Genomic DNA, 20477 nt, shown 5'->3' with positions numbered 1-20477 from the left:
TTCTCTCCTTTGTTATATTTTCTTTGTATCTCTAGCCCCAGCAAAATTCCTAGAATATAAGAGGTTAAGCCACAAATATATTCCAGACATAAAACAGTAATATAAAAGTTAATATACTCCATTGTGTATATATTTCCCTAGTGGAATTAAATCACCAAATCTGTGCCACTAATTTTGCATAAAAATTACTTATCTCCTCTAAGATTTAGTTTTTCCTTAGAACAAAGATGAGTTAGATGATTTTTAGATCCATTCCAGCTTTACTATTCTATAATTTTGTTTATGCTGTCAGATATGAGCTCTTAGCTTTTACAAGGCAATTTTTCTAAGCATTAGGGAAAAGTATCGATTCAACCCTATCCTCAAAGAATTAAAATAATTGAGGAAACAAAAGCACCACACAGGTAGAAAATGATATACAATAATATGGAATCAAATACTAAAATGAGGCTCAGGCTATAGGCAAAGGCCACTAAAGTAAGCATGCTGGTAGGGGAAGACCTGGGAGCTTGGGAAGGTTGTATAGGTTGAGGTATTCTGTGAAAAGGTAGGATTTGGACAAACAGAGAAAGAATGGTGACAAGTAATAAGTATAATCTATATCGTATTGTCTCTTGAAGATGAATTTTTACTGACGAATGAAAGAATTCTTACATGTACAAATTTAGAATACAGAAAACAATCATGTCTATGAGAAAAAAAATTCACTTCATTTCATCATATAAATGTGTTATTACCAATATCATAAAATACCTCAGGCACCATAATAGTAATTCCTGCACCATAGTCCTCCCTCTAAACATGAGCACAGTCAGAAATAAACTGAGTCGTTGCTGAAATAGGTGAGAATTTTGAAGCTTGAAAATTAGCTTTTAAAGCTTTTACCAGTAGAAGCAGTCACAGACAGCTGGAAAAGGACCCTTTAAGGAGAAGAGATTAAGTCAGCAATGTACCTGGAACATTTTTCTGACCAAAATCTGAGCTGCACTATGAGAAATGCAAACACTGAGATCCACATGAAAAGGTCAGATCCATTTGACACTCAATTGGTACTTGTTATCATTGTACTGAGCAAATTCACATTTGAGTTAATTTTCTAAGGCAGTCATTAAATGATTTTAGAGAACATTGGATAAGAGATGGATGAACCTTAAAGCTTACTTAAAACATGAAAGGAAAAATTCAAAAAATGTGGGTGGGTGAAAAAAAAGAAATGTTTCAAAAGTAGCTAAGTCACTGGTTAACATTGCGTGAAAGAGCATACATTTTAAAGGTTCAATTTACATATACATCTAGTTCTTTTATGAGAAGTTGTAGAGACAAATGCAAAGATCACCTGTCATGGAGATAATCTATAAGTAGGCTGTTGATAAGATCACTGCACAGCCTCAGAAAGACAGAGGACCTCCCAAAGCATGTGATGGTAAACAGAGCCATCCGGTACACTGCAGGGTAAGTGTAATCTTGGAAGTCACAGTGACTTCGCAAAGACTAAAGCTGATGAATTTTATTTAAAATAGGTAGTTGGAGAGTGAAATTCAATTGTGTATCAGAGATTTTCAAGAATGCTCCTACTGGCCAATGAATGTTAAAGATGTATCAATTTTCACTTGAGTATTTTTATCAGACTATTATGACTTAGTGTTTTTAAGACCAAAATGCAAGTCAATTTTGTACATCCTTACTACAATAGCACACATATACATTATGATTTTTTCTCATTCTAACATTAGCTCTTCATAACCACTTCTTAAATTTCCAGTTAGTCCCATATAAATATGAATATTATATTTCTCCCCAATCCAAATTTCTAACAATGATACACAGGGTTCTACTCAATCTTATCCCTCTCTTTCTTTTTAATTGCATCTTCTATCATTTTCAATTTTATAAAGGAAGATATTCACTTTGTGAAGGTCACCCCAGCTTCTTTCCATTTGCTAGTCACACACAATGTTTTCCCACCCAGGGTGGGCTTGATGGGTAGGTGAGCTGTGCAGTTGCACAGGGTCCCCGTAAGCAGATGGGTGCTGAAACCACCACTGTTGCCATCTTAAAAGTCTTAATTGTTAAAGAAGGGGCCCCACATTTTGATTTTGCATTAAGTGCTTCACATGAGGAATCCAGGGTTAACCATCACACTCTCCTTGTAGAATAGACTCCACTTTCTTTCTGTACCTCAATCACACAATCTCTTCTCCACCACTGGACCACTGTGAGAGCTGTTTCTTTTTCCTGAAATACCCTTCCACTAGTTCTCTGTGTTTTGTTTTGTTTTGTTTTTTAATTATTATTTGACAGATAGAGTTAGACAGTGAGAGAGAGAGAGAGAGAGAAAGGTCTTCCTTCTGTTGGTTCACCAGAGTTCGAGAGAGAGAGAGACATAGAGAAAGGTCCTCCTTCCATTGGTTCACCCCCCAAATGGCCTCTATGGCCAGCGATGTGCCAACCCGAAGCCAGGAGCCAGGTACTTCCTCCTGGTCTCCCATGCAGGTGAAAGGCCCCAGCACTTGGGCCATCGTGCACTGCCTTCCTGGGCCACAGCAGAGAGCTGGACTGGAAGAGGAGCAACTGGGACTAGAACCCGGTGCCCATATGGGATGTCAGTGCCACAGGCGGAGGATTAACCAAGTGAGCCCCGGCACTGGCCCCTCTTCCTCTAGTTCTTTACACAGATGCTGAATCTTTCTCAACCCTCATCTCAACGCCAATCTCAACTTCTCAGATAGATCTTTCCTCGTCTTTATTTGCTGTGCCTCCTCTAATTCTCCTATCTCTCAATCCACTTATTTCTTTAAAGGCACTTTCTAAAGTCTATAAGGATCTCATTTATTTGTTTCTTCATTCATTGCCACACATTCCCTCTTTCTAAATGGAAAGTAGTGGCAGAGTCAGTAATCTTGTCTTTCTTGGTAGTACATGGACCACAGATAAATGATGAGAGCTGAGCCTTGTGACAATGATTCTCATTGACCAAACTCTGGTCAGCTCCTCTGAGCCCTCTTCGCTCTGAAACCTTGGCTTGGAAAAATTGCAGACTCTCAGCACAAACCATTTCATCCACCCCCTTCCATTGAAAGACTTGAAATATTACCATAATGTCTGACAACTCAAGGCTGCATCACCAGGATAGCTTTAGGCCCCTCAAAAATGCCTGCCTGAAAAAAAGATAAACTAAAAAAAACCTCCAGGTTGCCAAAAGAATGTGTTTCACCTAAAGATCCCTCCTTGAGCATTTACTAATGATGAATCCCTCCTCTGTTCCCTCGAAGGGTGTACTTGTCTCCTAGGACTCCAGACTGCCTTTCTCAAGGACCTGGACCTGAAAGCCATTGCTCAGAAATGTAATTACCAGAAAGCATGGGGCCTCTGACTCCCAGTCTCTGTGGAAGGACTGAATCCTAACTAGGACAATTGCTCGCTAGCAGACACAGGCAGAGAGAAACTCTGGTTCTTCTCTTCCTGGATCCTGCTCGAGTCCCTGATGTTCCGTCTTTCCACTCCTTTACTCCGATAAAACAGCCAGTCACCTCTGCACAACCTGAAGTATAAAAAATTCTTTCCCTATCATTTAATATCTGGTTTTATTTATTTTTGACAATAGGGCCAGACCCATAGTTAAGTATTCAATATCAATTTACTGAATGAATAAATTAATAATGTTAACAAATGATACTTCATGAGCTTTCTTAAAGTTTCTTGGTTCAAGTTATGTACTATGGGTATTTCATCTTCTTGAATTCAGCAACATTTTCTAGAAATTTCCTCTCCATACATATAGAGTCCCTAAATTATTTGAGATAATTTAAGAATGTGAGATGTATATGTGTTTAAGTATTGCTTCCTTTCTGTTGATTTATGAACCAAAAAGTAACTAAATTCCTTAAATAAAAGAAAATGCACAGTTCTATGGATAAATTTTAGCACTATTTGCAAGGAAGCTAAAGAATAGCTATTGAGATTAAATGAGGATAATGTCAGAAAAAATATTGGGGGTCAAAGGAAAAATAAGATGTAGTATCTAGTGCTAGTGTGACAATAGTAAAGTTGGGACATAGAGCATGATAATAATATAAAATGGGAGAACCTTGCTTGGAAAATAACTTGGCATTAAATTCTAGGGCCATGAGGATATTCATATTCATTGACTCAGATCATCCTTTGCTAGTGTTTATTCTATGAAAATGCCATTTAAGTAATATATTGAGAGAGTTATATTCACAAAGATACTTATTAGAGTATTGTTTGTACTATCAGAAAATTGAAAACAAACTAAATGTCAAAATTTAATGGAATGGTTAGGTAAATTACAGTAATTCATTCAATTAAATATTTTATAATTAGAAAAAAGTACTGTGTGACAACATGGGGGAACATGTACTATAAAAATTGTTGAGTGAAAAACAATCAAGATTACAAATACATAAATATAAAAATTTTTTTAAATGAAAATATAGGAGCTGGTGCTGTGGCATAGTGGGGAAAGCTGCTGCCTGCAGCACTGGCATTCCATTGGGTGCTGGTTCTAGTCCTGGCTGCTCCACTTCTGATCCAGCTCTCTGCTATGGCCTGAGAAAGCAGTAGAAGAAGGCCCAAGTCCTCAGGCCCCTGTACCCCTATGGGAGACCTGGAATAAGCTATTGGCTCCTGGCTTCAGATCAGCCCAGCTCCAGCCATTGTGGCCATTTGGGAAATGAACCAGTAGATGGAAGACTTCTCTCTTTGCCTCTGCCTCTCTGTAACTTGATTTTCAAAAAATAAATAAATAAATCTAAAAAAACCCCAGAATATAAAAAAGAAGGTTTTATTTGGGAGCTAGATTTATGAATGGCAATTTTAATATTTTCATTTTCTATATTGTTGCTAATGTGAACATGATATTTAATTATGAAAAAATATTTTAAATCTGTCTAAAAGCAACATAATTTTCAGTATGTTTTGTAGGTCACTGTGTGTTATTAAAGGAACTTGCTACCAAAAAATTAATTAAGCTGAAAATCAAAATACAGTTATAAAAATAATAAATTATTCACTGAAAGATAATTTTTCTGCATTAATTAATTCAAAGTAGATGTGTTAACTTAAAACATAACAATAAAGAAAATCTTGAAAGTGATTTTATCCTACAAAATTGTTATCTAAATTTTTAGAAATTAGTTAATTCAAAAGCAGTGTATAATAAAACACACACACACACACACATATACAAACCAAGTAGTTGGGTACTCACAGGTATACAATATTCCACCATTGGATAATGTAATTTGTGACCTTTTGCTGTTCGACCCGAGAAGAAGCAACTCTGGCAAACATCATAGTTAAAATGCTTTAGACTTCTATACCTAGAGAGAAGAAAAGAAACATCATTGAACTGCATTCCTTTTACTTAGTCCAAACCAATCACTTGTGACAAAGGATTCCCTTCATCCAAATCACCAAGGAAATAAAAGGTAGATTTGCCACAAATCTGAAATTTACTTAGTTTCTCAACTTCAAATGAGGATGAAGAAAAAACTTCCTGTCAAGTAAAAAGCAAAAAATAAGTTTTTGGAGTTCAAGTCTCTACATCCTTGTGTTTAGACAAGACTAGAAGGACAATATCCATGTCAGAAGATTTCCTGTGAAGTTTGAACATGCATGGGCAATGGTTAAGAAGAAAAGAGTTATGTTTATGAGCTTAACACCTCAAATTTTAAAATATCAATTATACTATCAATAAGAAACAAATCCTAAAATTTCCCTACAAGGTATTACCTTTAACCATGAGCATTTTTATATTTGGTTGAAACCAGTCATTAGGAAAAAAATTAAAAGAAATATCTTGCAACAAAGCAAACTAATAAAATCCTAGATCACAATGCATTCTTGAAAGCAAATAGAATTTTTAAATTTATTGCAGAAGAAAATTCTGTACATTGACTTCAATTTACAGGATCTTATTGTAGGAAATGGAACTCCATTTAGGAAGTTTCTATGGGTCTGAGAGCAAAATATCTTCTCTCAAATCTTCCATTCTGCTAACATAGTTGGTGGAACTGAGAACATAAACTATATTCATATCTGCAGAAAAACAAATTTAAATGATAGTACACATAGAAGGAAATGAGAAACAGAATTTAAAGGTCATATGAGGTTAATATTGTAAACTACTTAGTGCTGAGTAGCTTCTAAAATGACCTGCAAAATCATCTGAAAGCTGATCTGAAGAAAATCAATCTATGTATACCAGACTGGTACTCTGACATGGATTCTATCTGGTTTGAAGCAATTACCTATCCTAACAATTTTTTTTTTTTGACTTATCAGTATGGCTTCAGAAATCTGATTGACATTTTCTTTTCTGAATGGAGTCTTGCTTGTTGCTGGGTATTCCTTTCTTTGCTGGCAAACTCTGGCACTGTTTGCACATTTTAGCAATTCAATTGACCCTGCAAAAAATACTGTTTCTCAGGCTCTCCCACTGTGGGTGGTGAGGACTGCAGTACAAGGCAAAGGCACTGGGTGTGAGCTCCAGGTGAAATGCCAAGCTATTGAGTGGGTTGGAAAGAAGCCAGCTTTCTCTTCCTGGAAAATGGCCCTGAACATCTGCAAGAGCCATCTTGTTAGCATGACGAGACTGGATGGAAGCCACATGTTAGGAAGTACAGAATACACAGACAGAAAGCAGAATCCAGGTGACCAGGAAGCAGACATGACAATCTTGGGTTGTGGATTCCCACACTTTGTTTACATGAAAGTTAGCTAGGGCTCGTGCTATGGCATAGCTGGAAAGCTGCGCCTGCAGTGCCAGCAGCCCATATGGGAGCCAGTTCAAGTCCAGGCTGCTCCACTTACAGTCCAACTCTCTGCTGTGGCCTGGGAAAGCAGTGGAAGATGGTCCAAGTCCTTGGCCCCTGCACCCATGTGGGAGACCTGAAAGAAGCTCCTGGCTCTTGGCTTCGGATCAGCACAGCTCAGGCCGTTGCAGCCAACTGGGGAGTGAACCAGCAGATGGAACACTTCTCTCTCTCTGCCTCTCCTCTCTCTGTGTAACTCTGAATTTCAAATAAATAAATAAATCTTTAAAAAAAAAAAACTAATCCTCTAACTTATTTATGCTATTATTCAGCACTTAATCTGATTCTAACTGAAGTAATTCCAGGCTTATAAGACATTCTGTAAGTCTAAGATTCAGATAAAAATTAATTTGGAAGGAATTAGTGAAAAAAGCAATATTTATAAAAGTTCAGAGAAAGCACACACATACAAACACATACACACACATGCATGGGCACTTGTGTGTGTGTGTGTGTTGGGGGACCACTTGGGATGACCCACCCCATATCGGTGCCTGGGTTTGAGTCCTAGCTCTACTCCTGATTCCAGCCTCCTGCTAATATACACCATGGGAGGAATGAGGTGATGCCTCTCAATTAGTTGCCTTTCTACCACTGGTATGGAAGAACCACATTGAGTTCCTGGCTCCAGGTTTGGCCCAGCAGTGCCCAGCCCAACCTCACTTGCTGTAGGCATTTAAAGAATGAACCAATGGAGGAAAGTGTTCACTTGTTCTCTTTCTCTCAGTTAAAAAGTCAATAAGTAAGTAAAAATAAATAAATTTTTAAAGTTTGCAGAATAATTGAATTAAAAGATAAGGTTATTTTAATGCAAAAATTAGAAATCCATAGTTTTTTCACAATTTACATTTTCTACAAACTTTTTCAAGGTCTCTTGTGTTAACAGAATAGTAGGTTGATACAGGGAAAGCCTGGATAAAGTCAAAATTATCCACTAATTTACATACTTGTCTATATTATTTCTGAACTCAGCCTTCCATTCTTCCTGTAGCTTCAGAGAAAAAGGTATCATTTTACAACCAAGAGCTAATCAGACCTACTGTGTCTTGGCTCCACTTTACTGTTAGAGTTGTTCTTACCTTCACCTCCCCATATCCCAAAACCAAGTATCAACTCCAAACATATTTCTTTCATTAAAAAATTTAAAATCTTAGATGTATGATACTCTCAATATATAGAAAAGTAAGAGAACTGATGCATAGAACTGCTCTCCTGTATGATCTTTAGAATCTCTCCTGTAAATCCTTTACTTCAGTTTCCACAACATTACACTTCTTAATTTCTGTTAAGAAACATGTTCATCTTTCTCTTCCTTACATCTTTCAGTTTTGCCTTGCTCTGAGCAACACCATTGTCCAGCTTTTCCTGATATTCTCACATGGAATAATGGAACAATTCAATGACACCTGTATGGAATAATTAGCTACTATTCCACTTAACAATGTCACTGATAATAATGAAAATGTGGCTCATCTCCTTCAGATCCAGCATCCTACTAATGTGCACCCTGAGAGGCAGCAGATGATGGCTTAAGTACTTGTGTTCCTACCAGTCATGTGGAAGACCTAGATAGAGATCCTGGCTCCTAGCTTCAGCCTATCCTAGCCCTGGCTGTTAACAGCCATCTAGGGAGAGAGCCAGCAGATGGAGGATGTTTCTCCCTCCATCTCCCTTTCAAATAAAGTGAAAACAAATCAATCAAAATATAAAAGGCCCAATTATTACTGAACTCTCATTCTATTTATGATAGGTATTGCCCTAGACAATTTTCATATATTAACTATTCTTATGAGACAACATTTATACCCTACAAAGATATATTCTAACAGGTCAAAAGGACCACAATGGCCAAGATACTTCATCTTGGGACAAATCATGGGCCCTGGACAGTCTTCCTTGGGGTCACAAACTGATAAGTCTGACATACTGATTACATTAAAATATGCTGTTTAGCAGTGTTCCAATGAGAAGGTGAACAATAAAGGTAACACATTTCACAACAAACTTGGCAGACATAACACAAAGGAATCTGATTACTTCTCTGTATTTAAACGTTGCTTCTTCCTTACTATGTTTGACCCCCAAAGACCTTGAAACATTCATTAAATTACATCAGCACTGAATATTTATAATAACTCATAAAATTATTGCTCATGAACAGTTCTGTGACCTAAGTAAAGAGAAACTCATAAAAACCTCAGGTTCTGAGCCAAAGTAGCATAGATAACAATCATGATAATAGTCATAAAGCAAGCTTCATATAGTGGTTATACGGAGGAATGCCAGTCTTGAATGGATCCAATGTCCCAAGCATCCTGTTTATTTAGAAGGCAACCCCACAGATGAGAATAAAGGGTAAGGGTTGACATACAAAGATTACACAGATAGAACAGGAAAGGGCCCTGCCACCTCCAGCCGCACACCTCACCTGAATCCAACAATGGGACATTCTTTACAGATGTTGCATTTGGCCTGGTGTTTTGCAGTCTCGGCTGCTGCCACTCTATGCAGAACCGGCAGCCACACCATGGACTGTGGTTCCAAACGCATCCAATCTATGAACTCTTTCACACTGATCTCTGGCTTGTTGTTATTCTGGTAAAGAAACAAAAAGAAGAAAAGTGTAGAACATGTCTTCATATAAACTCCAGCAGGTGCTACTGCTTTACAGTCTTTCTGTAGAAGTCAGAGGAAAGTTACACAGCATGCCTTCCAAAAGTTCAAGAAGAATGCATATTATCTTTCGAGCCCATTTTCATCAACCTTACAAAAGAGTTTGCCTGTTTTCAACTAATTAAAAGGCAAAGTGAGAGCAAGAGAATGAAAGAGAGAGGGAGTGTGAGAGAGGGGGAGAGAGAGAGGGAGAGGGGGAAAGAGAGAAAGAGAAAGAGACTGGTTCACTTCCCAAAAGCCCAGAATAGCCAGGGATGGGTCAGAACAGAGCCAGGAGCCTGGAACTCCATTCAAGTCTTCCACTAGGGCGGCAAGGTCCCAAGAACTTTAGCCATCACCTGCTGCCTCCCAGAATGCATTAGCAGGAAGAAGGATTAGAAGAGCAAAGAAGCTGGCACTCAAACCAGCATTGTAATATGGGTGTGGGCATTCCAATCAGCTGCTTAATCCACTGCACCACGATATCGGCCCTCATTTTTCATGAAGCTTTTGAAGCACCCTTATATAACTGTATCCACACAAGTCACAAAATCTTTAAGACTCTTCTAGCCAAGAAAATTCCAGCCTAAGACACTTACAGGTTATCTTTCCACATAAATAAGTCTATAAAACTCATTCATGTCATACAGTAAAAATTTGTAAAAGACTCACTAATAACACTAATAACTTCACAAACTTGAAGGCCATTAAGTACGTGAAATAAAACTATTAATCCTGTGTCTTGCTCCAGCGGTGTTACAGTACAATATTCGAGGCAGAGTGCTATGAATTTACTTTGTAGGATTTTTAAATTTTATCATAATAAATGTATGACACTTCTTAATCCTAAACAATTTTCATATGTGGAAACTTAAATTTCTACCAATATCACTCTCCTGCTGTTGTTGAGGTCACTCTATGAACCAACTCATGTGGCTATAAATCATACTTAGAATTTTCATTTGGCATTTTGGGTATTTCTAAAATAAGAAAAAAGACCATTATAAAATGTAATAGCCCATGACATTGATTCTCCTCAAAGATATGGTGTGAGCACCTTTTTTCTCAACAATGACAAATCATTGGCTGTGCTTTGGCTTCTGCTTTATGCATATGGATAACATCAGCAGTGATATTTCTAAAATGTGTTATACACAGTAAGCATTAAAAAGAAAAGAAAGGGCTTTCCAGTAGAAAATTAGTCACTTAGATCTGTATAAAACCTTGTGCATCATTCTCTTTTTGTACCTATATTCTCAAAGAAAACACTGCTTTAAATTAAAAAAAAAAAACATCATGCCTACAATGATCTCAAGGCATTTTTATTGATTTCACAAATATTCATTAAGATAGCTACAATGTTCAAGGCCCCACTCTCCAACATTTACACTGAAACCTAATCCCCACAAGCATAGTATGAGGAGGTGGGGGCCTGGGGAGATGGTTAGGTGATTGCCCATGAATAAATTAGTGCCCGCCAGTCAGTTTTCTGCTGTTATAATAGAATACCTGGAGCTGGATAATTTATAACCAATTGAGGTTTGTGTAGTTCATGATGGGGTGTTAGATCTAATGAGGGCCACATGTTCCTTTAATTTGACAGGAAGTACAAAGACAAGTGGACACATGTGAGACAAAACATGAATGAGCTTGCTTGCTAACAGCCAGTCCTTGTTGTAACACCCAGTCCAACAACAGTGAGCACTCACTCAGTGGAGAAAGGCAATGATTCACTGATGAGGGCCCCACCTCTCAACATGCTACAGGAAGGAATTAACGTTCCAACACAAGAACTCAAATTATAGCAGTGCCTTATAAAAGGGGCCCCGGGGAGCTTATTCACCCTTTCCACCATGTGCTGAAGCAACAAAGAGGTACCATCTACGAACTAAAAAGTCAATCATCACCAGACACCAAACAAACTGGGCCCTTCATCTGGGACTGCCAGATTCTTACCTTCATGGAGCTCAGGCTCACTGAGAAGCAACACACAACTAACTACACAACTCAGTGTGTGGTTAGAATCGTAAGAAACATGAGAAGGAAAAGGCAGAGGTATTAAGGTGAATACAGTAAGGAACACAGCAGCATCAAAAGATCTTCAGAGAATGTGCACGTTAAGGTAGCTCTAAAGATTGAACAGAATGAGTGACGAGAAGGGATGTAGGTGTTGGAGGGGAGGAAAGCATTTAGTCACTGGGCACATAACCCAAGGCACTGACAAAAAAGTCTAAGCTACAACAGGATGGCTGGAAAGCACACAGCAGTGGGCTGGATAACACAAGATGAGGCCAGGGCAAAGCAGGACCAAATCATGAGGATCTTGTGACACAACATGTGAATGATTTTAGGTTTTATTCAAAGAAAATGAGTAAGTCTTTTTGCAGAGGTTGTTATGCCTTGAATCAAATATGCCTTCAGAAATGAAATACAAACTAATTAGAGTGGTATTCAAAGACTCCCACCATTTGACTCTAGCCAAGTTCCCCATTCCATTTCTCAGAACATCCTCAATTCCCTTCCCCAACACATCCTGTATCCCACGTCCTGTTTACCTGTTGGAAGCAGCTGCGGACGCTGGGCTCGATGTTACTGCCTCCAAAGGCTGCCACTTCTCCGAGCTGCCGAGGGATCTGGATGGCGTCGTGAAGTAAGAGGCCGAGCTGCCTCTGGTCACACATCTCTGTGGGCCCTGCCACCTCCTTAAAGAGATCTACAAGAGGGAGAGGCAAGAGGTTCACTTCCATCTGCCTACACTGTTCTTTACTTAAAATATATCTTTGGTGATGTGGTTTGAACTGTGTAGAAAAGAAATTTCAGGGTGATGTGAGTAGGGTGATTTTAACGCTCTGAGCTTAACATTCTAAGTCTGTAAAAGGGAACTGGTGAGCCACATGCTTCTTAAAATAATGTTGTGTACTCTGGCCTCAGAATCAGCCCTTAAGGCATTTGGATCTGGCTGAAGAGCCCATGAGAGTATTGTAGGCATGGAAAGCCAAGATACCATGGAAAAGAATAAAAGAAGAAGGCCTAAATGAAAGATCTCGGTGAGTGAGATCCCAGTGGAAAGAACGGGGCCATCAAAGAAGGAGGTACCTTTCTCTGAAGGGAGGAGAGAACTTCCACTTTGACTATGACCCTAGCGGAATAAAGATCAAAGTCAGCGAACTCTAAAGGCTTCCATAGCCCTGGCAACTCATGACTAGAGCCTACGGAGATTACTGACGCCATGAACAGGAGTGTCAAATTGTTAAGTCAGCAACAGAAGTCACTGTGTACTTACATCCCATGTGGGATCTGTCCTTAATGTGTTGTCTAATGTGCAGTGATGCTATAACTAGTACTGAAACAGTATTTTTACACTCTGTGTTTCTGCATGGGTACAAACTGATGAGATCTTTACTAATTATATACTGAATTGATCTTCTGTATATAAAGATAATTGGAAATGAAAAAAAAACAACCTGGTGTTAAATTGGAAATGGCATAGAAAATTAATTAATTTTTTTAAAAAAATATTATGTAGGATCTCTGTCTTTAATGTGCTGTACACTCTTATTTAATGCTATAACTAGTACTCCAACAGTATTTTTTTTCACTTTGTGTTGCTATATGGGGGCAAACTGTTGAAATCGTTACCTAATATATACTAAACTGATCTTCTGTATATAAAGAGAATTGAAAATGAATTATGATGTGATTGGAAGGGGAGAGGGAGCGGGAAAGGGGAGGGTTGTGGGTGGGAGGGAAGTTTTGGGAGGGGGAAGCCATTGTAACCCATAAGCTGTACTTTGGAAATTTATATTCATTAAATAAAAGTTTAATAAAAAATAAATAAATAAATAAACAATAATGTTGTGTGCACTTCAAAAAGTTCATGGAAATGGAATTCAAGATAATGCGTTTTTTCCTATGAACATTCTGAATATCCCTCAAGTAAATAGGTCAATCAGTTAAAAAAATTCCTTTTTAAATTGTACAATAAATTTATGAGGGTTCATTTATATGCTTACAATAAAAGTTTCCCTTCTTACTGAGAAAGACAATGAACCAATGGGCTGGCATGGTGGCATAATGGGTTAAGACGCTGTTTGTGATGCCAGCATCCCATATCAGAGTGCTGGTCTGAGTCTCAGATGCTCTGTTTCTGATCCAGCTCCCTGGTAATGTGCCTAGGAAGGTGGCTGGAGACAGCCCAAATATTTGGGCCCCTACCATCTATGTGGGAGATCAAGAGGGAGTTTCAGGCTACCGGTTTTTGCCTGGCCCAGGCTAGCTGTTGCAGCCATTTGGGGAATAAACCAGTAGATGAAAGATGTCTCTCTCTCTCCCTCTCTCTGTCACGCTGCCTTTCAAATAAATAAACGAATCTTTTTTTAAAAAAAATTTTGAAAGAAAATGAATCCAAACACATCTTCTTTCACGACTAGTTAAAGGAATAAAAATGTGTTAATAGCAACCCTTTAAATTTTAACAAATTTATTTCCACTGGGGCCAGTGTCGTGGCTTAGCATGTTAAGCCTCTGCCTGCGATGCTAGCATCCCAAATGGCCACTGGTTCAAGACCCCACTTCTACTTCCTATCCAGCTCCCTATTAATACACCTGGGAACACAGCAGAAGATAGCTCAAGTCCTTGGGCTCCTGCACCCAGTGTGGAACCCAGAAGAGGCTCTACACTCCTGGTATCAGTGTGGCCCAACATGGGGAGTCAACCAGTGGAAGGAAGATCTCCCTCACGTGCTCTGTTTCTCCCTCTGTCTCTCTTTGTAACTCTGCCTTTCAAATGAATAAGCAATAAAAATTTTTGAAAAAAATTTGTTTCTACTTTGAAATTCAATATTTTATTAAACATAAATATAAAACCATTCAATAAAAATTAAACTATCATTTTCAGTGAAATAAGCCAGTCCCCAAAAGACAAATATCATGTTTTCTCTGATATGTGGTAGTTGAATTAGAATACAAAAAATTGTATAAGAAGCAGACATGATTTGTGAAACAGTGGTCTTTCTACGTTTTACTTGTTGAACATTATATTTAGTGATGCATTAGGCTTGTGACTACAAAGAAAATAATGGTTTTGAAAAATTAAAGAAAAAAAAGGAAGGAGAGAGCTTGAAGGAGGGAGAGAAAGGCAGAGGGAAGCATGGTTATCTTCCTCAAATTGTGTCTATGAAATACATGAAATCTGTTCTTTATATTCATAAAAATGTTAAAAGAAATTTTTTTTGTCTCTAGCCATAGGCAAATAATACAAACACAATCATTGCATAGTCTATTTAATATAATCAAATACTCTCAAACATGTAATTCTCCAATGTAGACTAGCATCTTTTCTTCTATGTGCCCCAATTACAACACAATTCCTAAGAACTTTTGATGTTTTTATGTTTGCTATTTCTTTTTACCCCACCCCACGATGTGTGATTCTTAGTCTCCTTACACATTGCCAATAGGCTCTAGATTTTTAAAATAAATACCCCATAGCCCCAAGAAAATATATTCTGTTAAATATAAATTTTACTATATAAATATATTATATTAAATATATAAATAAATTCAATATTCTATTAAACATAAATCATCTTATTAAATATATTTATGTATTATCTTTCTCTTAAATATTTCTATGGTCAAATCTATTTTACATAAGAAACACTTGAAGTATAAGTAGGTATACATTTTCTTTTTAGGGCCAATCTGCCTCTTATTCCTTACACCTATAAAAATCATTTGCTTTGCTTTAAGTAATAAAATATATTTTTTCAAATTTAAATAACTCATTAATGAAATTTATGTATTCTTTCACATAGTACTTAGGATTTACCATTACTGGAAAAAACACTGACATGTTTCATACCTTTTTTAATTAAATAAAATTAACTTTCTCTTTTTTCAAATATTTGATTATTTTCAATTGAACATATGTAATATTTTGCACATAAAAACTATTACAATATTTCTGAGAATAAGGCTAATGTACTAAGAAAAATAACTTCAAATAGGAAAAACTTATAAATAGTGTCAATCCACTTCATTGTAGAAATTAACATTTTTTGGAAAGAAATTTTCAAGTTCTAAAAACTCAAAAGAACACAAAAGCTAAGCATTCTTCATATGAAATTTCCTAAAAGTAAGTGAATGATGAACAAATGTTTATTGGAGTCTAAATATTTTTTTCAAACAATGTCAGATAAAAATCATATTATTTTCTCTCTTTCTTATGAGGAAAAATGCTAGCTGGAACAGTCAACAATGAATTTTTTTTTTTTTTTAATGTGAAAGGCAGAATTACAGAGAGCGGGCGGGAGATCTTCCATCTATTGGTTCACTACCTAAACGGCCATAAAGGCTGAGGCTTGGCCAGGCTGAAGCCAGGAGCCAGGAGCTTCTTATGGTCAGGGGTCTAAGCACTTGGGCGATCCTCCGCTGCTTTCCCAGGCACATTAGCAGGGAGCTGGATCAGAAGTGGAGCAACCAGGAAACAATCCTGTACCTATATGGGATGTTAGCATCACAGGCAGTGGTCTTACCCACTATGCCACAGTGCCAGCCCCAGTGAATTTACAATCAGTTGAACCTATTTCAGCGATAATGACACTGTAATTATAATGAAATATGGATTTATTAAAAGCATATATAGGGAAAATAAATTCAATTATGAGAAATTTAATTTTGATTATCATTTGGTTACTTAGATTTTCTCAGAACTCTTTTCATTAAAAACAACAACAACAAGACTATCACAGCCAATAATATTTCTCCAGGAGTCTTACTGTGTTGCACATTTTAAGACAGTCCCTGGGAAGAAGCATATTAAGTATCTCCAGAGTTGACACCTATGGATAGTAAACTTTACAGAACTACAAATTTTTGCTTTGTTCATGTCCATTCTTTCTGTTTTGGGGCAGACAGCTACACTATTGCACTACTATCACATTAAAACTACTTACAAAACACAAGAAGAAAAGTGTTCTTAAGCATTTTGACATGTTTTTAAATTCGTATAAAATTACACAATTTGAATGTTTTAGTGAGACACAAAAAAGCAGTGTCATGATGTTGGACATGGATCACAAGAATGAACTCACAACTGAAAACCAAATTCCAATAAATTGGCATGGAAAAAATAATGCACCTGGCCATTCAAAAGGATGCTTTGTAAATGTGTTTTTGCTGAGGTAAAGAGAGCACAGGTTATTATGAGGATCAAGAATCAAGGGATTTTCTCAGGAAGGCACCTGGAGAGAAGGAAGTAAACTGGGGTGAAGATGCTGACATCAGCCATTGCAAAATCAATGTTCAGATGGATTCCAATTGACCCTGATAGTGCTTTGCCGTTGAGTTTGAAGAGCAAATTGCCTTTGAATATTAATTCTAACAAAGGAAGCAATAATGAGGAAATGTTCTGATGTCACTGGGGAAATCAAAACTCAAATCAAAGCTGCATAGGCCCCCTCAAAGTAAAAGGCAAAACATACCCAGAACATTTCCAGAGTCTCAATATCCCAGTAAAGATTCGGATTAAAGAGTGAACCCAAGAGATTCCTTATTTAATTAAGTACTAAAATGACATACTTCATGGATTAAATTAAAGAGATTTTCTTTGCAGGGGCCTCTGCTTCCTCTACCATCATCTGAAAGCTTAATGTTGACTTAAACAAAATATGAGCTTTGAGTTTGAATGTGAATTTACGTCAGAGTAAGTTCACCATTGTCAAATAACTGTGTCTTGCAGAGAGTCCTAATTCTTTTAGGGTCACATAAAAACCCCAATCACAGATAATGGAAAAATTCCTTTTCTAAACTGATCGCATTTTGAGTTTTGGAAGTTGGATCTCTACACCACCATGATCCTGAAGACTAGGTTCTGGAGAAGCTGCCATAGAACAGAAGGCTGGCATGAATCTTGTTCTGCCTGACTCCTGAGCTCTCATTCCATCAAGGCTCTTCATCTCCTGATGCTACATTCAGCTTTTCATCTCACACAAATCCACATCATTGTGTCTTGACACAGTTGTCCAACTACGTAAGAAAAATAAGCCACTGTTTTGTAGACTTGAAATTCAAAATTAAACAATCACACAACAACCCCTCAAAGAAAAAGTGTTAAAAAAATATCTGGAGATACTTCAAAAAAGCACATGGAAAATGGAATTAAAAGACAAGCTGATTTGGTGCAAAAATATTTAATTAAAATTCATGCATATGCAGAGCCTTTAAAAAGTTCATGTAAACTACATATTATGAAAACATATTGGTGGATTTCAAAAAAATTTTACTCCAAAATAAACATATTAAGCTTCAAATTTTCTGGAGTTTTCTTCGATGTATGTTCTCTATGACATGACACTAAATGTACCTGGGATGACATACCTTCTTTACTTTAAATTTCTCCATTCTTGAAATATCCCAACCCTCTCCCCATAATGTATGGATTTATCCATAAAGAATCATCTGAAAAGGTACATGACAGGATCAAGATAATCACATTCAGAAATAAATTAAATCAAAGCTATGCTCTAGTTGTTAAGAGTTTGGAGACACAGCAGCAATGGCTATCATTTATTTAACTGCTACTTCTAGGTACTTAAAACATGCTATCTCCAGTTTCTTTTCAACTGGGAATTAGATTTGAAGGTAAAAGTCCCTGGCTCCCAAGCAGTGCCCTTTCTAACACCTAGACACTTTCATTAACTGACAGTTTAAGGGATACCACTAAAATATTTTATAAATACAAAAAAAAGCAGCAAAATAAATTTCATCACTTTTTATTTTACCCCAAGTATAAAATGAAAATTTTAGCATTAGCATCTGTATCCATAAAGGTTCAAGTTCATCTTCTAATTTTTAGTGTTAGAAGTAAACAAATTTTTTTTTACAAACCTGAGATTTGGTGTCAAAACATCTCGGATTTGATTCTAGTTCCATGATTTACTAGCTTTATAGCCTTTGACTAGATTCTTAATCTTAGGAATAAATTTTTCAATAGAAAATGGAAATCACAGTGCTTACCAGGGAGAGGGTTCCATGGAGTAAAGGAGATTTGGTTTGTTGTTGGTTCTCACTGTATTACAGCACCTCACCTCTCCCTCCTCTAATCTGCTTTGCATTTCACACAAATCCAAGTTTGTTTGCTCTGTTGCCCTGTGTCTAGCATATTATAAACACTGATAATATAGAAGATATGAAAACTACTTTTGTAGCAAGTGATAAGAAATAAGTCCCCCCAAAGTTGTTATGAACACCACTACTTTTACAAACACTTTTGGTATAAGAAAGATGTTACATACATCTGTATTTTTCTTCTAAGAGACCTTTGGAGAGAGACATCAATCCAATCTTCAGACTCTGCACTCTAATTTTTCCAGTTCGACCCCTAAAATTAAAAAAAATCCCATCATATTAGATGTATTTAAAATTGTAAACAGTATGATATTCTTGAATGTCTATTTTCTTGAAGGTAAACCATTAAAGATAATTGGATCTTAAAGATGTCACTTTTCTAACCAGTTTTAACAATTAACATTAAACCTGTACCATAACTTCATGACATATTTTAATGCCATGTTTGGTTAATGGAAGAATACACAGCCTAAAATCACTTTCTACACAACACATGAACTTAGATAATCAAATTAAAGTAAATGAGAACAAGAATATAAAGCTGAAAAGATTTCATTTTCTGGGGCTGCTGTGAAGCAGCAAGTTAAGGGACTACCTGTGACACCACATCCCATACCTGAGCACTGTTTTAAGTCCTGGCTGCTTCACATACAATCCAGCTCCCTGCTAATATGCCTGGGAAAGCAGTGGAAGATGGCCCAAGTACTTGGGACCCTGCCATTCACATGGGAGACCTGTAAGGAGTTCTAAGCTCCTGGCTTCTACATGGTCCAGCCATTTGGGGACTGAACCAGTGGACAGAGATCTCTGTCTCTCCCTCTCTTTCACTTTGTTGTTCATATAAAACATAAATGAATATTTTTAAAAGATTTCATTTTCACAAATACTGTGAATTTAAACTCTATGTTCATAATTATAAATGCAATATTCAACATAGGTCTAATGCTATATATAATATGCCCATAAGTGATATAAGGGTAATCCAATAAGTTTATTTTGGTATAAAAGAGTTTTCTAAATCCATGTACATTCTTTTTACAATGTGTATTTTCCATGAACAGTCAGAAGATTTCTTGTTTAGAGAAGTGAATCTTAGAAACTAACTAGAAAGTTATCCATATATTAAGTGCTTAAAACTTGCAAATGCTTAAAACTTATTATCCTCATTTACTTAGGTCTCTGTCAATGTAGTCTTTATAGTTGCCTACAGCAATTTTAATGGTTTATGTTCTCAGGTGTGAAATCTCTGGTGAACTATCAAATTATAATTACAACAGAATATATTAGCTAATCAACACCAAGAAATCATTTTATATAAACCAATGAGAAGCAACTTTAACTTCACTTAAAAATTGGCTAGAAATAAATTTTTACTTTATCTTTAAAAGCAGAGATACTCATTCCAATACTTATCAAAGAATTACTGAGTTGTCTCTCAGATATTGGTCATAGTACTAGGTTCTAGGAATGGAAAAAGAGCTACAAAAATTACTAAGACACAATCCTTGCTACAAAATAACACATAGTCCACAAAAAGGTTTTACAACCATTTTTACTATTTCAGATTCAAGATCATTGTTCAGGGTCTCATTTTAAGCTTTCTCACAACAGCTTAAATTAATTAACTAATTAATTTGAAAAGCAGAGCTACAGAGGCAGAGATATAGATTAGAATAGATAGATAGATAGATAGATAGATAGATAGATAAAGATAGATAGGTAGATAGATGTATATCCTTTACTACTAGTTCACTCCCCAAATGCCTGCAACAGCCTGGTCTGGGCTAAGCCGAAGCCAGGATTCAGGAATTTTATCCAGATCTTCCATGCTTGGGCCCTTTTCTATTGCTTTCCTAGGAAG

The 20477-nt window shown here is 36.7% G+C and overlaps 1 protein-coding gene across 5 annotated transcripts in view; it reads right to left on the bottom strand.

Moving 5' to 3' along the window:
- The window catches only part of UTRN (utrophin), a 591543-nt gene that overhangs the window by 45638 nt on the left and 525428 nt on the right, over positions 1-20477 (bottom strand). For all 5 annotated transcript variants that reach the window (XM_062186881.1, XM_062186876.1, XM_062186879.1 and 2 more), the window contains exons 62-65: positions 18784-18869; positions 12044-12201; positions 9265-9431; positions 5231-5342 (exon numbers count right to left, since the gene is read on the bottom strand). In XM_062186881.1, the coding sequence (XP_062042865.1) occupies positions 5231-5342; positions 9265-9431; positions 12044-12201; positions 18784-18869 (523 nt within the window). The remainder of the gene's footprint in view (positions 1-5230; positions 5343-9264; positions 9432-12043; positions 12202-18783; positions 18870-20477) is intronic.

The sequence above is a fragment of the Lepus europaeus genome, chromosome 3 (assembly GCF_033115175.1).
Source record: "Lepus europaeus isolate LE1 chromosome 3, mLepTim1.pri, whole genome shotgun sequence".
Taxonomy (NCBI): Eukaryota; Metazoa; Chordata; class Mammalia; order Lagomorpha; family Leporidae; genus Lepus; species Lepus europaeus.
This window is presented reverse-complemented; position numbering and strand designations above follow the sequence as displayed.